The sequence below is a fragment of the Trachurus trachurus genome (assembly GCF_905171665.1).
Source record: "Trachurus trachurus genome assembly, chromosome: 10".
Taxonomy (NCBI): domain Eukaryota; kingdom Metazoa; phylum Chordata; class Actinopteri; order Carangiformes; family Carangidae; genus Trachurus; species Trachurus trachurus.
Window position 1 is genome coordinate 11,421,847 of NC_139894.1, and position 18,542 is coordinate 11,440,388.

Below are 18,542 nucleotides of genomic sequence, written 5' to 3' on the forward strand. Positions count from 1 at the left end.
CTGCAGGAATTATGGTCTGTACAGGTGAATATACCTGAACTGAGCTGAATCCAAAAAAAATGCTCATGTTGCCAAAGCTCATAAAACTGTAGCTGAACTTCAGTCTGTTGTTTTGCAGCAAGAAGCTGGATCACGACCCTTCAACTGACAGGGACTGTGCCGTTCATATTGATATTTCAGTCAGCTATATAATTCATGACAGCCAGTGTGTGAGCATATAATCAAATTTGCATACGAATCCCTATGGAAATATGTACATTTACGCACGTTTGGCCTGTGCTCACTGAACTGAACTCTCCGACTTGTTTGTGAATCATTTCCAACGCAGTAACTTTTCATTTTTCGGCGTCTCGCTCTGCCGTGCTGCAGCGTCCCTGCAGGCCTGCAGCTTCCAGTCGAGCATCCACTGTCAAAAACAAAATCAAAACAAAAAAACAGGAACAAGTCCAACCAAATTCATTCATCACAGAGCTGTTGGCTGTTGTGTGTCTGCTGTGCGCCTGGAAACTGTCTGTTTGGAGTTTTGACATGACACGGTCATTGTTTGAGCATGCAATTGCACATTTGTGTCCAAAATTTAAAAAAAAAAAAAAAAAAAAAAAACACCAGCAGAGAGACTAAATCATGTTAGTGTGCTTTTGTCTCCATTTCTGGGCGCACACTTTGTCCAGTGTACGCTTCAATAAAAACTGTCGTCCAAGTTCTTTGTTTTACATTTTACTGAGACACTGAGACTTAAATTATGCAGCCAAGAGAAAAAAAACAAAACACCATGAGCAAACACTGTGCTCTTTGGACTCAGGAACTTAATCTAATTAACAAGTACAAACATAATGCATTGATCTAAATTCTGCTCTAGTCTCTACTGTATATTAAATGCTCCAAGTGCGGACCGAGCCAACAGGACTCTAAAGGAGGCGGAACATCAACTGTTTACAGATAGTGCTGCTCTATATCAATAACAGTGATGAATCATTTCATAATGTGTTTAAAGAGTTTCAGTTTCCCCTCACAGCTCGGAGTGCTGCTGCAGCCTGCTCTCATCAGCTCCGTCCTGTTCAGCCTGCAACTCTCATCAGTGAGCTCCTAAAGATTAATGGCTGAGCACTGACAAAAGAGACGTGAGGCATAAGATGAATTTGGAAACTCATCGCATGCGTCACTTTCAGGAGTTATTTTATTTTATTTTCGTCACTAGCTCTGAAGAAATATACTCGCTTCAGTCCAACAGACAAACTGTCAGGGACATTTGGATAATCATTTATCAGTGGAGACAGTGAGGGATTACACAACTATTATTTATTACCCCATACAAATAATAATTATACGTCCCATCAGTGAAACTGACACTGAGGCCTAATTACTCATTTTAGTCCAATCCCTGAGGTCTGATGACGTCCTCAGAGTCTCTTTTGCGTAAAACTCCTCCAGTTTAGGCAGTGTCTAATTTGTCTTGGAAGATGCTGATGAGAACTCTATCTAAATATAAATAGGCCTACAGTCTGGTCTGCTTTGATGAAGACTTAAGAAATAATTTTGCTTTTCCTTACTTTTTCTCTTTACAGTAGAAGTTGAGTTAAAACAACATTGTATATTAAATAGTTATTCCTAAATTCTATTTTTTTTTTTCAATTTTGAGTGAACGATCCCTTTAAATAAATTAGCTCTGTTATCAGAAAGGTTTAAATGTGATAGATTGATTTGGAGGCTATAAAAATTCAGCAGGAAATAAGAACAATCATAGCACAAAAAGGGGGAATTCATTAATAAATAGGGGTCGAAACTACAAAGTGTTTATGTCCTGTGAAAGAGGTTAAAGATGTTTGAGTTCTAAAAAAAAAAGGTTAAAAAACATTTTAAAAGGGATGAAACATACCTACCTTCCTAGAGAATTAATCTATGATCTGCTTGTTGAGCCTGTTTTGAAAGGTGAAAGGTGATTGTGATTGATTTAGTCATGTCTGAGCTGTTGCCGCGGTGCTTCGTTGGTTCTCAATGAAGCTAGCAGAGGCGAAGCACCGCGTCCCGTTTCTTTGCTGATATCTCTGCTTTTCAGGAACAAAAATTGGTCTAACTTTGAAATGTGTCTGTTAATGTGCTGAGTGTCATGGAAGTCTCTTTTAAATTTTTTATTTAGATTTTTAGACGATTTATTGGTCACATTACAGTACCTTTAAGCTAGTTCCAGTCAGATAAATGGTTCATCAGTGGCAGCGCAGAACGGCATGTGACCATAATAGATAACAATAACACTTCTTTTAAGTTCCTTTTGATTGTGAGACACACCACAAAGAATACTAGGCTGTGTGTGTGGGTAGTTTATCGTGTGCTTACTTCATTTATGTGGGTGGTTAATTAATAATGCACTTTAATGCTCATTTCTCGCGCCATTGTCGATGTCAAGAAATCCATCAGGACAAAGAAACAAATGACTAATTAATGTTTTGTACATTATTTTTGTTTAGTTTGAAAGGTTGATTTAAGTGTGGTAACCAATTAGGAGACTGTTTTCACAAACATTTACAGTACCAGTCACATTTGGTTTTACTGTTTCAGAAAGACTGAGTAACGACAATATCCTTACCTGTTCATTTACAGGTACATGTCCTGTGAATTGTCAACTCTCCATCTAAGGAGGAGACTGTGAATCCAGGATGAAGTCACGTGGCGAGTCTATTTTCTATCAACTTACAGGTGGAAATATCATACAGTAGTAGTAGTTGTATGTTTAATTTGAAGTATTTCTAGTCTAAAGGATTTTTAAACCAACATTATACCAGTGAGTGGGGGCAGATTTTTTTTTTTCACTCATCAGGGAACCAAACTGCCTGAGGCTCTCTGGTCCTATTGGCCAGTGGCCATTTACTGCAATAAACATCTTGTCCACCTCAGCACCTGTCCGTAGGATCCAGCTCACAAACACACACAGCTGTCAGATAAAAACGGCTTTTTGGCAGGTGAGTGCACCTCTGGTATAAAAACAACAACAACAACAACAACAGGTCCAGGCAGACAGAGCCCAGATTTTTTTTCAAACTTGACTTGTGATTCACTGCCTGAACAGACTCAGCGGTCTGGTTGTCTGATGTCGGAGTAAGATAGTCCCGATTCCACACATTGCTGCTTTCAAAGGGTGACTTATTTCTGGAGTAGAATATTTTCCATGCATTGGCTTAAAGACTCCTGCACTGCACCATCCACCTGTCTGTAGCTTCATATTACACTCTTTCTGGATTGCAGAGAGTTGACTAAAGCTGGCTTTGCCTCTCAATGAGGTACGCTGAGCTCCACGTTGCGTCTGATCAGGTGATGTGAACAACAATGTCACAAGTCCTGCTCGTCCAAAGATGCTACGAATGTGACTTCACACATACACAAGATATACTATATCGTCCTTCCAGCTGAAGGGTTTAAGATGTGTCATTTTAACGTCCCCTGTGTCCTCTGTAGCACAGCATCCATCCCCTGCTCTGCTGAGGCAGAAACACACATGGAAATTTAAAACAACAGCTCTAAAAACCAGACAGAAAACTCACCTCCCACTTCACTGGGACCCGATCCCGGATAAGCAGTTAAAGATGGATGGATGGTCCGTTACATTCGTAGCTGTTACCAAATTCATTTTGAAGATCTCCTGGTAGGTGAGTAAAAAAATAGTCTCATTTAGCCTGATTACTTGTTTGATGTCAAAATTTCTAATGTTTGCTTTATTATTTCATTGTACAGAAGAACATCATCATCTATCATCTCTATGTTGTTACCCCCCAAAATCAAACATTGAACCGGATTCCTGGATCCAGTGTTTTTATTTGCACACCCCCACCACCACATGCAGTATAGTGTAGTGTTTTCAACCCCCCTTTAATTAACTGATGAATAATTATGTTTCTCATTATGTGCACAGAGCTGTATCATAATTAATTTGACATGTAAGTGATGAGGACAGAAAGTGAGACCTCCACCTCTCCTCTCCGGTGTCTTTTTCTTCTCTTCCTTACCTTTATGAGTTTTCCCTCTCTGACCTAATCTTCCTGAGAGCCGACACTCCACTTAACTACAAGAGTAAACAGAGGAGAGAGCGAGGGCCGGGGCAGCCTTTGAGTGAAGTGCGCTCTTTAATGACACTTTAATCGCCAGGCTAACTGACGAGCACAAAGACGAGTCAACACCAGGATTATCAACATCTCTTTAATCTTTAATTAGCCTTTGTCGGAACTGTCACATAGCAACAGAAAAGTCAAACACATTTCAGCTCCCTGGAAGAGAAGCCTTTAATGTTCTTTTAATACATGAAAATACCCATTTTGTTCTGTCAAAATAAATACTGAAGAGTTTTATAAAAGTTTTTTTTGTCTCTTTTGAACAGTTTTTGTTGTGGGAGGTTTTTTTTTTTTTTTTTACTTCATTATATACACATTCTTACTGTAAGCTGCAGGTGTATATGAATAAATTAAAAGAAATGATAAGGGTCTGAACCACTTGTGTGTCCTGTAAATACAAGCAACAGCAACAGTTTCTGCAGAAATGTGAACACAGTTTTTAGACAGTGGCTGAGAAACAACTCTGTGACCGACACTTAAAGAAGGCAGGTTAAAGATGTGAGAGACATCTTCAGTTTGCAAAACAAAACAAAAGGCAAAGAGGCTGAGCTGAGGACTTCATCAAGCACCTGTGAGGTTACAGGAAGAATTAAATCCAGCATTTTCAAAATGTGCAAAAAAAAAGAATGAAACCATAATATTTTATTGTGATGGATGAGCTGTTTTGTTTTCTGCAGTACTGACAGGAAGAGATTATTTTCTCCAAACAAAAACAACAACAACAAAAAAGAGAGGAATAATATGACACAACATACTGCATCGTGGGATATTGAGGAGGCAAAAAGCTTTTAAAGGCTACAGATTCTGCTGAAAGTAAATGGGTGGATATTTAATGGGATTAATTAACAATCAGCACGGAGGAGTTCTTCAGGGTTCAGACGACTTATAGACTGTATTCAGTTTGTGTTGTTGTCAGTGCAGCTTTCTGTATCAAAACCACCAAAAAAACCGATGAGTGTTCAAAAACTCTCCTCTTATTGATGTTTTTGAGTTTTTTTCACTTTATATAAATTATTATTCTTCCAGACGCTTTTACAAAGTAACATCTGTTTGTTTCCACGTCATAAGAAACAGGCAAATAATGGCCTATGTTAATTTCGATACAACTTTAGACTGTTGTTTCACATTCTCTCCCTGTTTGAATGGATTTTTTTTTTTTTTTTTATCATTAGTTACCGGTTTATCTGTGTTTTTTTTTAGACCTGTGAAATTTTAATAAAACATAACCAGGGCTCTAATACAAGAACATCTGGTCCAGGTTGTATCGGTGCTTTTATATGTTAAATCTCCTTCTGCTGCTTCTTTAAATTGGTCTCTCTGACACAATTACAGTAGATCTTTTTAAAAACAAAGAAACTTCCAGCTGACTGAGTTTGGTCCTTAATGTCCTAAATTTACTTCCAACGCCCCCCAGGAGACGGTTACCCTCTGTTACTGCAGGTGTTTGGACATTCAGTTACTTTATTCACCAGTGTGTGTGTGTCTGTGCCAACAACTCCTGGAGCTGAAATGCATTCTGGTCTTTTCTAATTCAGCTGCAGGGGCGGGTGCAGATGTTGACCTGGAAGCTGAACATCAGGACTAACTTCAGACAGGAAACTCACATCAGGCTCTGACAGCGCTGAGGCTGAAAACTCACTTCACAGGAGAACGGATGCTCAAACTGTGTCTTTGAAGTGGTGAAAAGAAAATGACAGATCCCTTTTTTCTTCCTCTCCGTCCATTGATATTTATATCCTCAGTCTAATTCTACCTGAAACACCTCCGTGACCCTTTGAGTCTCTCTGATGGCTTCAAATGGAGCGAGCTCAGACTGTTGATGCGTGATGCGTTTTGTTCATGTCCAAAAATGGCCTCATGTCCTTACACTTTGTGGCTCATTAAATTTCATGAAAGTAGGTGAACTTGAGTTTCCTAAATTTAGTCTGTTGGGGGGGAGCTTCCCTTCCCACGCAGCATACACACTCATGCACACGAGAATGGACATACACACTGACAGAGGTGAAAGCGGGTGGTTACTGAACAGAACGTTGAAAAACAAACTAAATTTAATAAAACAAATAAAAAATGCACGACACTCGATGCCACAAAGTCTGTCTCCTTTTATGCTCATGGGAAAACAAAACAGATGTTTAGCCTGACAACCAAACTGCAGCTTTAAAGTCGCTGCAGACGCAAGAGGAGGCTGAACCTCTCAGGACTCTGAACGCCTCTGGGGAACTCTGCATTATTCAGTTCGGACTCGGCACTCTCTGTTCTCAGCCTTTGGTGGCCTCAGCTCAGCGTGAGGGCAGAGCGAGGACACGAGGGCACCTTCACCTCAGGGAAAGGTGCATCGTTATCATTGTTATTATAACAATGTAGAGTCAGTGCCACCAGAATACAGAGAGAAAAGTTCACACTCAAGAGTTTTAAAAGTTAAAGATGACGCTGCCGGTTTGAGCTCTGAGACGTCACTGATGTGGTGATGCGTTTACTGCCGTGGCCCTGGGAGCTGAACACGCTGCAACTTAAGAAAACACATGCAAATAAGCTATCAGAAAAATAATAACTTAAAAAGAAGGAAGATGAACCTTATGATGCACTTGTTATTTAATGCTTTTAACTTCAAATGTCACAAAACAACAAGTGCATCAAAAATGTTGCCTCTAAACACCTTTTCTTTTTTTTGTTGTGTAAATTTGCAGCACACAAATGTGTTGTTAAACTGATGAAGATGTTGATGTTGCAGTTTGTTTAGCCCTCCAGGCCACCATAGTTTACAGACCAACTGAAACACGCAGTCAAAAAATATCAGGTTATTTTTGGTGAAACAAAATTACTATTTCTTTCTTTTGTCCTATTCATTGCACGTCATGATCTACAGGTTCACAGTGAAGGAGAGAAATACATTATATATATATTTGTTTTAATCAAATATTGTTATTTTTGGGGAAGAGAAAAAAATATATATCTTGATGGACATGTCATGTGCATTATAATCCAAAATCTTACAATTTCAACCCTAAAAAATAAAAAACATTCACAGATTAGGTTTTTCAGAAAGGGGAAGAAATGGACCAGCAGCTGGTGCCGAGAAGGAAATAACATCTTATCTTGAGAGCATTGAATATACTGCATATTCAAAATGAAGTATATGTCCTAGTGCCTTTGTAAAAAATATGCGTTTGCGACGACTCTGTCAAACCGAACTTTCCTTAAATCACAAAAAAGTGCCTGTGCTTTAATCATGGAAGAAATCACAGTTTGAAAAATACAAGCAAATGAAACAGAATCAAAAAGAGAGAGAAAATGTCTGTGAGTGAGTCTGTTGTTTGATGCTGAAACAGCCACAAACTCCTTCAACACTCACTGATCCTTCATCCATCCTGCAGTCAAACTGAGTCAGACTCCTGTAGCACTAACTTCAGTCGCAGCCTCCTCATCTGTCCACTCGTACTTTTCCGACCATTTATTTTGTGTTTACAGGTCAAGTTTCAACCACTCACCATGCACACAGGGGTGGTCTTGAATCCCCATGTGCTTTTAAAGTGATACTCCATCCCATGATCTATATTCTTTGTATCAAACCCACTTGGAGCCTTGAGAAGCTTTTTGTGGATTCCAGTGTTGATCAATTTTCATAACAGGGAAGTGGAAGTAAATATCACAAATTACTGATGTTCGCCGTCCATTTGTTTGACAGAATTTAAAGGGATAGTTCAACATTTTGGCAAATTGGCCCATTGCCATAATCACTATTCGTTACCTTTATTTGTCAGCTCCCGGCTCTGCTCCGCCGTTCTAAAAATAGCTTGCACTGACAAATAAAGGTAACGAAACTACTGCTATGACTATATGGATTATGGCAATGGGCCAATTTGCCAAAATGTTGAACTATCCCTTTAACTGAAGCTTCACTGAGGTCATTTATTCTGTCCAGACTCACAGGAGAAAACTCTGTGGATGTTTTCAGGTGTTAAATTTTTACTGTGAGTCATTTTAATCCATTGTGTCTGATATAATCAACGACTGTTTATCATGTAGGTGAAAGAAAAAGAGATTGTGGGTGGAGTATCACTGAACCAGGTGTGAGTTTCTTGCTTATAGTCTGACATTTACATCATTTCTTATCAAAGTCAAACTGGGGCTGATGCTTTACTGAAGCTAAATGTATTAATCACCTTCGACCAGCTGTGGACAGAGGCCCAGAGGGGACACACATACACACACACACAGCTCTGACATCATGTCACACGTTCACAGAAGTGTTAGCACAACCTGCTGAGCAGCATTAGCATTCACGTGGCGTCGTGTTTGTCCTGTAAAAAAAAAAGAAACAATGAGCTAAAAGAAAATCTACAAAGTAATAATCCTCTGTGGGCTCAGTGACCCCTTCACATTATACAGAGTCATTTAATCCATTATTAATAGAAACTTATTGATTAGGGACAGAGCATCCCTCCAGGATCGACCACTGTAAAAGCATTTCCACCATTTTTTTCCTGCTGCGATGCTGCATTTAAAACTTCAGGATGCAGTAAAAATAATGAAAATTAAGTGCATAATTAAAGTGAACAAACTTCCTCAACTCATTCTTCAACTTCAAACATCAAAAAAAGAGAGAAACTTTAGCAAACTCACCAAAAAAAAAGGAAAAACCTTTGTGAGGTGTTACTGTCACTTCTTTTCTCCACTGTGTTTTATTCTTTCATGCATCGAAGTGGCAGCAGAGTTAATTAATACTATGAAGAGTGTAACTAGTGAGAGAGGGGCATGATGGGAGCTTAATTTTGTAAAAAAAAAGAAAAAAAAGAAGACAAGTTTGTGTTGTTAGTGCAGGTAAACAGTTTGCTTTAGTGTTGTTTGTCTCATGAACATTAACAAAATGGGACTTCCTGCGTTTCTGGTACATTCTTTATAACACGGCCTCCGGCGGCAGGTCGACACGGAGCAGGGGATGATGGGAAAAGACATAAACTGCAAAAACTCAAATATCTTACCAAGAATATGTGTCTTATTTCTAGTCAAAATGTCATTTCTAGTCAAAATTAATCTTATTATACTTAAAATAATACTCATCACATAAAAAGCAGCATGTTTTTAGACACTTTTTACTTCTTTCAAGCATATTGAAATAAGTAGAAAAATCTGGTAGTGCAGCAAGTTTTTCTTTCTTATTACAAGCACAAAAAAATAATTATACTTATTTAAAGTGAAAATTTGTTTGAAACAAGTTAAAATTATCTAAAAAAACATTAATTTTTAGGTGACAAGTCTTATTCTAAGTGGATAGAGATTAGTTTTGAAATTTTGACAAGAAATAAGACAAATATTCTTGGAAAGATTTTGAGTTTTGCAGTGTATTAACATCACACGTGGAGAATATGCCCCACACACACACACACTCTCACAGAAGCAGCATGGAAACACACACATACAGACTCAAACACACACACACACACACCCAGCATAAACCTCACAAGTCACTTCTAACGTGGTCTCGGCGTGTGGAACTTGAGGAAGGAAACGATGCATCAGATGAGCAGAGTGGGAGCTAGCAGCCTCTGTAATAAAGCACTTTGACAGTTTGGGTCAAGGATTTAACTCAAACTTGAAAAAAAAAAAACACATTTTCCTTCGAGCTTAGTGAGGATTCAACAAAGCCACTGGGAAGCTTTGACCCAAGAGACGAACAAGGTTCTTCGGGTTTGTGTCGAGGGCGAAGACACAAGATGTTTTTTTTTTCACCACGTGATGTTAAAGCAGAAGGAATATTGTTCTGAACTCGGCCTCTTTTTGTGAATAAAACTTGTTTTAAAAGCTCTTTTTTTTTTTCCCGCCAAACTCGTTATGCTTGTTTTACAAGGAACAACCTTCGTACGTCCAATCGTATCTACAATCTTTCTGATTTTGCACCGGAAAACAACAGGGAGCTTCACATAATCGACAGAAATAGGTCCACTGTGTCATATTAAAATAGCTTTGGCAACATAATTCACTTCCACGACTCCCCGACATGGTCCATAATCACATCTCGTGCTGTGAAATTCTCCCACGCGCTCCTTCGAAGACGTGAGACGAGCGAATGAGCTCAGGCCTGAAGTCTGGGGCCCGAGACCCGGGGGCCCGGGGGCCGCTGCAAGTTCTCTGTGGTCCTGCAGAACCGGCATCACAGAGACAGAGACAGAGATCCAGGTTTTTTGTTCTGGTCTAGTTCACCTTCAACCACAGCTTGAGTTTTAAACCAGATGCACAATGTCACGTTCCTCTCCCGGACCTCCAGAGTCCGGTCTGGTTTGGTACTGGTCTGGTCTGGTTTGGAGTTCTGCAGGAGTCGTAGCGTCTTGTGTTCGGGGTTTCAGCTCTGGGAATGTGAAGGCTGGGAATGTGTCTCCTGCAGCTCCTGCGGTTGATGGTGGGGGAGCTGGAGGATGTCGGAGATGTGACTGAGGAGGAGTCGTCGTGGGTCACAAGCAGGACTCGCGGGACTCGGTGGGCGGAGACTTCTTCTCCTGCTCTGTGTGGTTCCCATTGTGAAGGACGGAATACCTGAGAGACAAAACAGAGGGAGGGTCAGACTTGAAGGACCTAAACACATCACCAGTCCCTGAGCAGACTGATCACTGCAGGTCAGAATCAGAAGCAGAATAACTTTATTGAGCCCTGGAGGAAAAACCTTTTGTTATTAGTTATCTTTAAAGGGATAGTTCAACATTTTGGCAAATTGGCCCATTGCCATAATCCCTATAGTCATAGCAGTAGGTGCAAGCTATTTTTAGAACGGCGGAGCAGAGCCACGAGCTGCTCAGAGCTACGCTACGGAGGATCATGGGATTTCTTGGTTTCCCTCATCAAACTCATCAAATACACAATCCAACAACTCTAAAATGCTCTGTTGGACAAGTTGTGACATGCACATTCACCACGCTATGAGATAATAACAGAACGTTACGTTTGTTGATGCAAGTTTTTCATCAAGCAGTCTCTGCATTTGCTTCAAAAAAACAACTCTGTCTGGTCCGTTATTATCTCATGTGTGCAGATCACGACTTGTCCGCCAGAGCGTAGCTCTGAGCACCTTGCGGCTCTGCTCCGCCGTTCTAAAAATAGTTTGCACCGACAATTAAAGGTAACGAAAGTACTGCTATGACTATAGGGATTGTGGCAACGGGCCAGTTTGCCAAAATGTTGAACTATCCCTTTAAGACTTATATGTCCTGCATGTGTCACTGACTTCGACCCTTGACCAGAGCATTATTACCCTGAACACATCGTCCTCACTGACACCTGCAGCAGCTCTAATAAACTCAGGTTTCTGCAAAAACACAGTGACTCCAAACCACCTGATGTTTACCACTAAAAAACAGAATAAGAATCAAAGTCAATATTTCATGGATCAGACAGTTTAGACTCCACAGACTTCTGTAAACTGATAAGACACTCAGTAAAAGACTCGTCAGGTCCTCCTGATGGAAAACCAGTCTGATCCGTTCTTACTGGAAACTCAGAGTTACAGAGTGAAGGTGAAGCAGAGACGCTGTCTGATCTGACCGCGGTTTGACTCCAGCACTGACGTTAGTGACAGGAAAAAAACAAAGAAAGAGAAGGAGAGAAGGTAACCTGAACACACACACACACTCCACAGTCACTTCGTGTCCAGAACCAAAACACACAACCTGAGTGGAAACTCACTCAAATCGTGTGCTCCTCACACTGAATCATCATCCAGACGTTTTTATTTTACTTATTTATTTTTTAACAATGTGGTGAAAATCCAAAAAGGAGCTTGGGGCAAATTTATGTTTTTATTTTATGGTTGTTGTGTGGTTTAGTCATCAGCTGCAGACAGAACCATAAATCTGAAGTAAGAGATCACAAACACAAACTCAGGACGCATTTGAATACTGATTACATCACAGCGTCGCAACAACAAGGCCTGGTCCAGTTCAAAGCCTCCTCCAAATCTGTCCTTCTCTGGCCTGTTCCAGGAGGACACACCACACCTTTCCTTCATGGCCTCTCGTATCCCAAGATTCCTTGCGTGTCGGCTATTATTAGCCTGAGGAGCCACTGGAAGTGTAAAAAATAAAACCTGCCACCTTCAAATGTTCAATGTTAGGACGTTGGTTGCATTCAGCTACAATCAGGAAATATTCCAAAGCCTAGACCGTTTGCTTCCATTGACCATATTCACAGCGTCGCCATCTTTCCTTACATCATCACTCGGGCTGGGTAGCGTCCATGGCTGCAAGCCGTACAAACGTTGGGAGTCTGATGAACTGCTTTCCTTTCATCACTTCCCAGTTGATACAGATTTAAGGAAGGCATGGGTTGTTAACGTCCAAAGGGACATCGGGACATATTTCAAAGTAAAACAACATTTTTAAACTGATTTGAAAGAAGTTAGCCGGCATTAGCTGCAACTGCTAACGGTAACGGTAACGTTATGTGACGGCGTTGAATCTTCCCATCCCAAGTGACGACATAAGCAAAGTTGGCGACGCTGTGAATATGGTCAATAGACGGTGTAGGCTGCGTCCTCTGGAGGATTTAGCCCCTCAATTGGGACACAGCTGATCTGTCATATTATCAGAAAAGCTACGACAGAGTATTAAAGTCATCTGAGGCGAATAAAGAAAACAATAGACTGATTATGAGCTCGCCAACACAGACTCAGACTTGCCCAATATTTGACTCATCCAATGCAACATCTAGGACGTCCAAGTTATTTGTTTTGTTTATCTAAACATTTTAATATCATAGTGTCACAAGTGTATTTATTTTGTTTCTATATCTGTTTTTGTGGTATTTTATTTTGTTTTCCAGATGCTCATGATTTTATTTTAGTGTGTATTTTTTGTTGCACAGTTTGAATGACAATAAAGTCAAATCTCGATTCTTGAATCTTCTTGTGTGGAACAACAAGAATGAACCATGGAGGACAACATCAGCATTAAATAACGCACACACATGCAGGACTAAAGCCTCCATTTCTTTACCATGCTGAGCTAGTTCGGCGCCGACACACTCTGCGATAACGACACAGCGTTTAAAGCAGCATGAGGACGGAGCTAATGCTACGTCCAGCGCGTAACTGTGATTGGCTCTGACAAATAAATGCACACTGACAGAATTCATGCGACATTAGCACAACAACCGGCCAGCGCAGCTCTTTTCAAGAGCGTCGGCCACATGATTTGATGAAGTCGGATAGAAGAGAAACTCATTTGATCGCCATAATGGCTCTCTCTTGTGTAGCCTGCAGGCTCCAGTGCATTTCAATGACAAGAGTGATTGCCTGTGGTTACACATGCAATTATACATGTGTGTATGTGTGTGTGTGTGTGTGGGGACAGTGATTGCCCACATTTTTGTGTAGACACATCTGTGTGTGTGTATGTGTGTGTGTGTGTGTGTGTGTGTGTGTGTGCACCACAGAGGCCTCACTGTGGGCTCAAACCATTACGAGCTGTTTACACAAACACCCCGACCAGAGACACTTCCTGCTGCCAAACTGGCCGTGAAATTCTCCGTCCAGATAGAAGAACGTTCAGACGCTTCAAAAGGAAAAGGGGCTGACGGTTCTCGTCAGGGCAGAACCAGAAATTGTTGCCACATTGTGGGGTTAAATCCCCCCTCCCCTCGGCCCGGCCTCTTGGTGCTACAGCTGCTGCTGCTCTGCTCTCTGGTGGAAACACAGACACTCACTCATTGATCTTCCATCGACTGCAGTTATATTTTCAGTGATGTCAGTTAATTAAACACTGACTAATTAGACGACTGATGCTTCATGTGTTCATCAGTGTTTTATGAGAGGACACTCGCAGCATTAATCTTCATGCTCTCATGTGTCTCCATACGTTCAGGCTCCAGTGGCCCGTGCTTCACAGCAGCAACATGAGTCCAGACCATGATGCCATCTGTGAAGTCATTTGACGGCTCGACATATGGTGTTTCAAGGATGAGGGCAAAAAAAAAAAAAAAAAGCCTTTCAGATCGTCATCATTTTGTTTCTTCTATCCATGAGCCTTCACTGTCCATTACCATGACGACAAAGGTCCTAACAACATGTGGGACTGATGATACACCTGTCTAATTTGCAGGAGCTGATGAAAAGTCAACTGGTTGTCATGGTTTTCACTGTGTAGTAGCAAAGGAAAGAGATGGTTTTAAACCAATGGATTATTGATTATGGATTATTTTTAGGGATGTACTGATTGTGAATCAGACCGATGTTAAAAATAACAATTTGGCCGATGCTGGTACTGATGCTTTTTCTGTCGTTTATCCCACTTTTGTGTAAAGGAAACAAAGACATCTTCATTACTCCCAAAAAAACTTGAACATTTCCAGTCACTTGACTTTAAACAATACATTAATGTAACATAAAGCCAGTCCATTTTAAATGTAAGTGACAAAAGAAAGAAACAGAAAAACTCTTGAAAAAGAACAGGACATAAATCATGAAGAGAGAGCTGGAGGAATCACTGAGCCACAACTAAATATGTACTGTATTTATTCTAATGCACTGAAGAGATTTTTTTTTTTTTGTTGAGTTTGTGTATTTGGATCAGATGAAGATTTGGAGTGGGACATGTGGCTGGATCCGTCCTGCGTGTATTTGTGGTTTTGTTTGTACACAGCCGAGCCAACAGGACAACTGGCAGGACAGGAGACAGGATGGAGATTTGTTTAATGAGGCCGGGGACAGAGAGAAAAGAGAGAGATGCAGACAGACAGAAGGCCCGGATTACTAACAGACTAAACACTTCTACATATTTTTGGGGCAGCAATGTGGTGAACATTCATCTCGCTGCGACATGAAGCAGACCCTGACCTCCAACGACCCTGCAGCGGACCAGTGGGAACGGAAGGAGGAGGAAAACGAGCCCGGATGACGTCAATGACGAGTTTGAACACTGAATACTGAACGTCACACCTGCAGCGCCGCATCAATGACAGTTTAATGTTCTGCTATTTGTATGGGTGAGATTCTCCCAGCAGAACTTAAAGGGGACATATTATGGAAATATCACTTTTTGAAGGCTCTTTAACATATATTTGGGTGTTGGTCTTGCCTTCCGGCCCCCAAAATGTGAGAATTGACAAAAAAATCTGTTATTTTAAGGCTCCATAGGTTGAAATCTGTTCGCTCAGTTGTCTTCCAGTGATGTAACTAGGTTTCGAATTTGCATAATACCACCCCTACCTGGGACCGGTAGAAGGGGCCTGGTGAGCAGTGGTTAATTTGCATTTAAAGGGCCAGGCACTGAAACCAGCCGTTCTGAACAGGGCTGTTTTGAGAGGATTAAAAGAGCTGTGATGTTTGATCCTTGGGGTATTTTGACCAAAATTATGTCAGAGACATGTCTTTAAGACACCTGGGAACTATTTTAATTTGTGGAAAAGGGGCATGATATGTCTCCTTTAAACACACCCTGACAGCCAAAGCTAGATAGAATTGATTAGTTCAATTTGATCATGCTAACAGATAAAAATGATAATAAACCAGACTTAAATTTTACTTAATGTTTTACTGGTTTTCCTCTCCTGATGGTGCGAGCTCCATAACGAAGTGTCTCATGTTTGAGTTCACGTGCCTCTGCCTCTAAGCTGTGTGTTGACCTCCTGTGAGTGACAACGCTGCTCCGTGTTCTCTCTTTGTTTGCCAAGTGCGTGGAGAAGATTTTTGTATCAGAGGAACAAAGTAACGAGGCGCTCTATCAATAAAGCTTAACAAAGGTTAATTCAGAGTTAATCCAGAGGGAGGGATGGAGTTTCAGCTGAGCGTCCTCAGGGCAGTACGAGAGAAGTCGGAGCTTCAAAGATTAAACAAAGAGATTTTAATATGAAGGAAAAACAACCTTCACATTTCCAGGTATGTTCAACTTTAGTTGACTCTGCTCTTAGTTCATCCAAAGGATTTAGAAAATCCTGCTGCTGAACAGTAAGAGTCAATTTTCTAAAACGCACAGAGAAATGTTTAATTTTTGAGGTGAACATTGAGGAAAAACTTAATTCACGTTCTTGACCAACTTTAACTTTATAATTGTCATGGCAATGTGAAACACTTCCTCTGCAGGTTTCCAGTCACTCGTTTAACTTTTATTCCTTTGTCTGCTCCGGGAATCTGAGCAGAGGTCACACAAGGATAAACGACTCTCTCTCTCTCTCTCTCTCTCTCTCTCTCTCTCTCTCTCTCTCTCTCTCTCTCTCTCTCTCTCTCTCTCTCTCTCTCTCTCTCTCTCTCTCTCTCTCTCCACTGAAGTGCTCACATCACAATCAGGAAACCTTCTCTCTCTCTCCTCATTCCTTCTTTTCATCTGAGCTGCATGTGTCTCGTTCTCTCCGGTCTGGTCGCCACCCACCACGACAAACAACAATGAGCGACTGGTTCAAACTCGAGGTAAAAAAAAAGATAAAAATAATGTAAAAAGACTACAGAGCTCGCCTCCTGCTGTGATGCTGACGATAGCAGAGGGAGGAGTGGGAGAGAGAAAGAAGGGTGATAAATATGAGATGAACTGAAAAGAGATAATGCAGTATTGAGAAAAGAAGAAGAAGAGAATTTTATGCAAAAATTATTCAAAGTTTACACCCACGGGGAAAGGTTGCTTCCAGCTCTGCAACAAAAAGAAAAATATGGTTTGGCAAGTGTAACATTGACTTTCCAAAAAAAAAAAAAAAATATATAATATGATATAACTTAAGTGTTTGCAGTTTCCTTCGACCTTGACGGAGAGTTTGTTTGTTTGTATGCAACTTTAAACCCCCCCCCCAAAAAAAAAAAACTGTGTGCAGGAGTCCTCAAGGTGAAATGAATTACAGTAGGAAGGTGTCATCACCTCAATTACAGCAACATCCAGTCATGTCTCCGGGAAGAGAAAATGGAGAAAGGGCACAAAGGAGGAGGAGGAGGAGGAGGAGGAAGATCACTATCTGAGCAGTGAAGGAGGATTTAATGTTTGCAGCCGTCTCACCTGTGAGAGAGAGGGAGACGAGTCACAACCTCCATCTGCTCTGTTTCCCAGGATGAAATAAGAGAGCAGCGACTGAAGGCAGGAGATTAAAAAACAGGCATGAATGTATAAAGTTGTTGACGCTCGAGTTAAAAAACTCAAAAGAATCAACTTAAAAGTTTGCAGCTCTGCTGATCTCAGGTCTGCTGAGGGAATCAGACCGTCAGACTTTCATGAGGTTAAATCTGGTCTGAGGACGTGTCACAGAGCATTAGAGAGCTGGAGGAGCTTTAGCTGCAGGAGGAGGAGGAGGAGGAGGTGGAGGAAGAGGAGGAGGAGGGAGGAGGAGGAAGAAGAAGAGGAGGAAGAAGAGGAGGAGGAGTAGGGAGGAAGAGGAGGAGAAAGAGGACAAGGAGGAGGAGGACGAGGAGGAGGGAGCAGGGGGAAGGAGGAGAAAGAGTAGGAGGAGGTAGAAGGAGGAGGAGAAAAGAGGTAGAGGAGGAGGAGGACAAGGAGGAGAATAAGGAGAATGAGGAGGAAGACAAGGAGGAGGAAGAGGAGGAGGACAAGGAGGAGGAAGGAGGGAGAAGATAGGAGGAGGAGGAGGAGGACAAGGAGGAGGAGGAAGAGAAGGAGGAGGAAGGATGAGAGGGAGGTAGAAGGAGGAGGAGAAAGGAGGTAGAGGAGGAGGAGGACAAGGAGGAGAATGAGTAGGAAGACACGGAGGAGGACAAGGAGGAGGAAGGAGGGACAAGGAGGAGGAGGACAATGAGGAGGAAGGAGGAGGAGGAGGACAAGGAGGAGGAAGGAGGAGGAGGAGTAGGAGGAGGAGGAAGAGGGGGAGGAGGGGGAGGAGGGAGGGAGGAGGCGAGGTCCGATGCTGCAGCACATGTTCGTGCTGTTTCCATCAGGGACGTCTGAAGCTGCGACCGGAGGTGAAACTGCACAACAGAGCGATTCTGTAAGTTTCCTCTGAACTTTGTACAAAGGTCGGTGAAGCTCTGAAATCCCACGGCAGCTGAACGCAGCACTGCTGCTCTTTTCAAGACCAAGTGTGTGACGTGACTTTCTGCACAACGTCTCAGAGCTGCTCCGATGAATGCGAGTGTTAATGCTCAAGAGAAGATCTGCTCGGCCCAGTGAAAACAGATCCCAGGTCAGGTTTACATGCAACATGAAACCATCTATACTGTATGAACCTTTAGCTTTAAATCGATGCCTTCAAACTTATATGTTGACCTTGACTTTGACTTCATAATAAAAGTATCTCTGAGGAAACCTCTTCCCAGTCTGGAGCTGGAGGTGTGATGCAGGAGAAGCTCTGAGGGCTTCACCCTCCACAGAGCAACGATATATCATCATCATAAAGATGAAAAGAGCTGCAGTGAAAGAGAGTTTTTTGGTCTCGGTCGACTCTCCCTGGACACACACTTTAAAAACATCTCATCAACAGCCTGAATACAGCTGCAGTTTTTATTTTCCTGAGGTGAAGTAAGCAAAA

General features: G+C 41.5%; 1 protein-coding gene across 1 annotated transcript in view; it reads right to left on the reverse strand.

The window, feature by feature from the left end:
• Positions 1-10,549: 10,549 nt before the first annotated feature.
• The window catches only part of htr4 (5-hydroxytryptamine receptor 4), a gene marked incomplete at both ends in the record, with an annotated part of 124,641 nt that continues 116,648 nt past the window's right edge, over positions 10,550-18,542 (reverse strand). The window contains one exon of the mRNA XM_083980588.1: positions 10,550-10,631. Coding sequence (XP_083836714.1) covers positions 10,550-10,631 — 82 coding nt within the window. The remainder of the gene's footprint in view (positions 10,632-18,542) is intronic.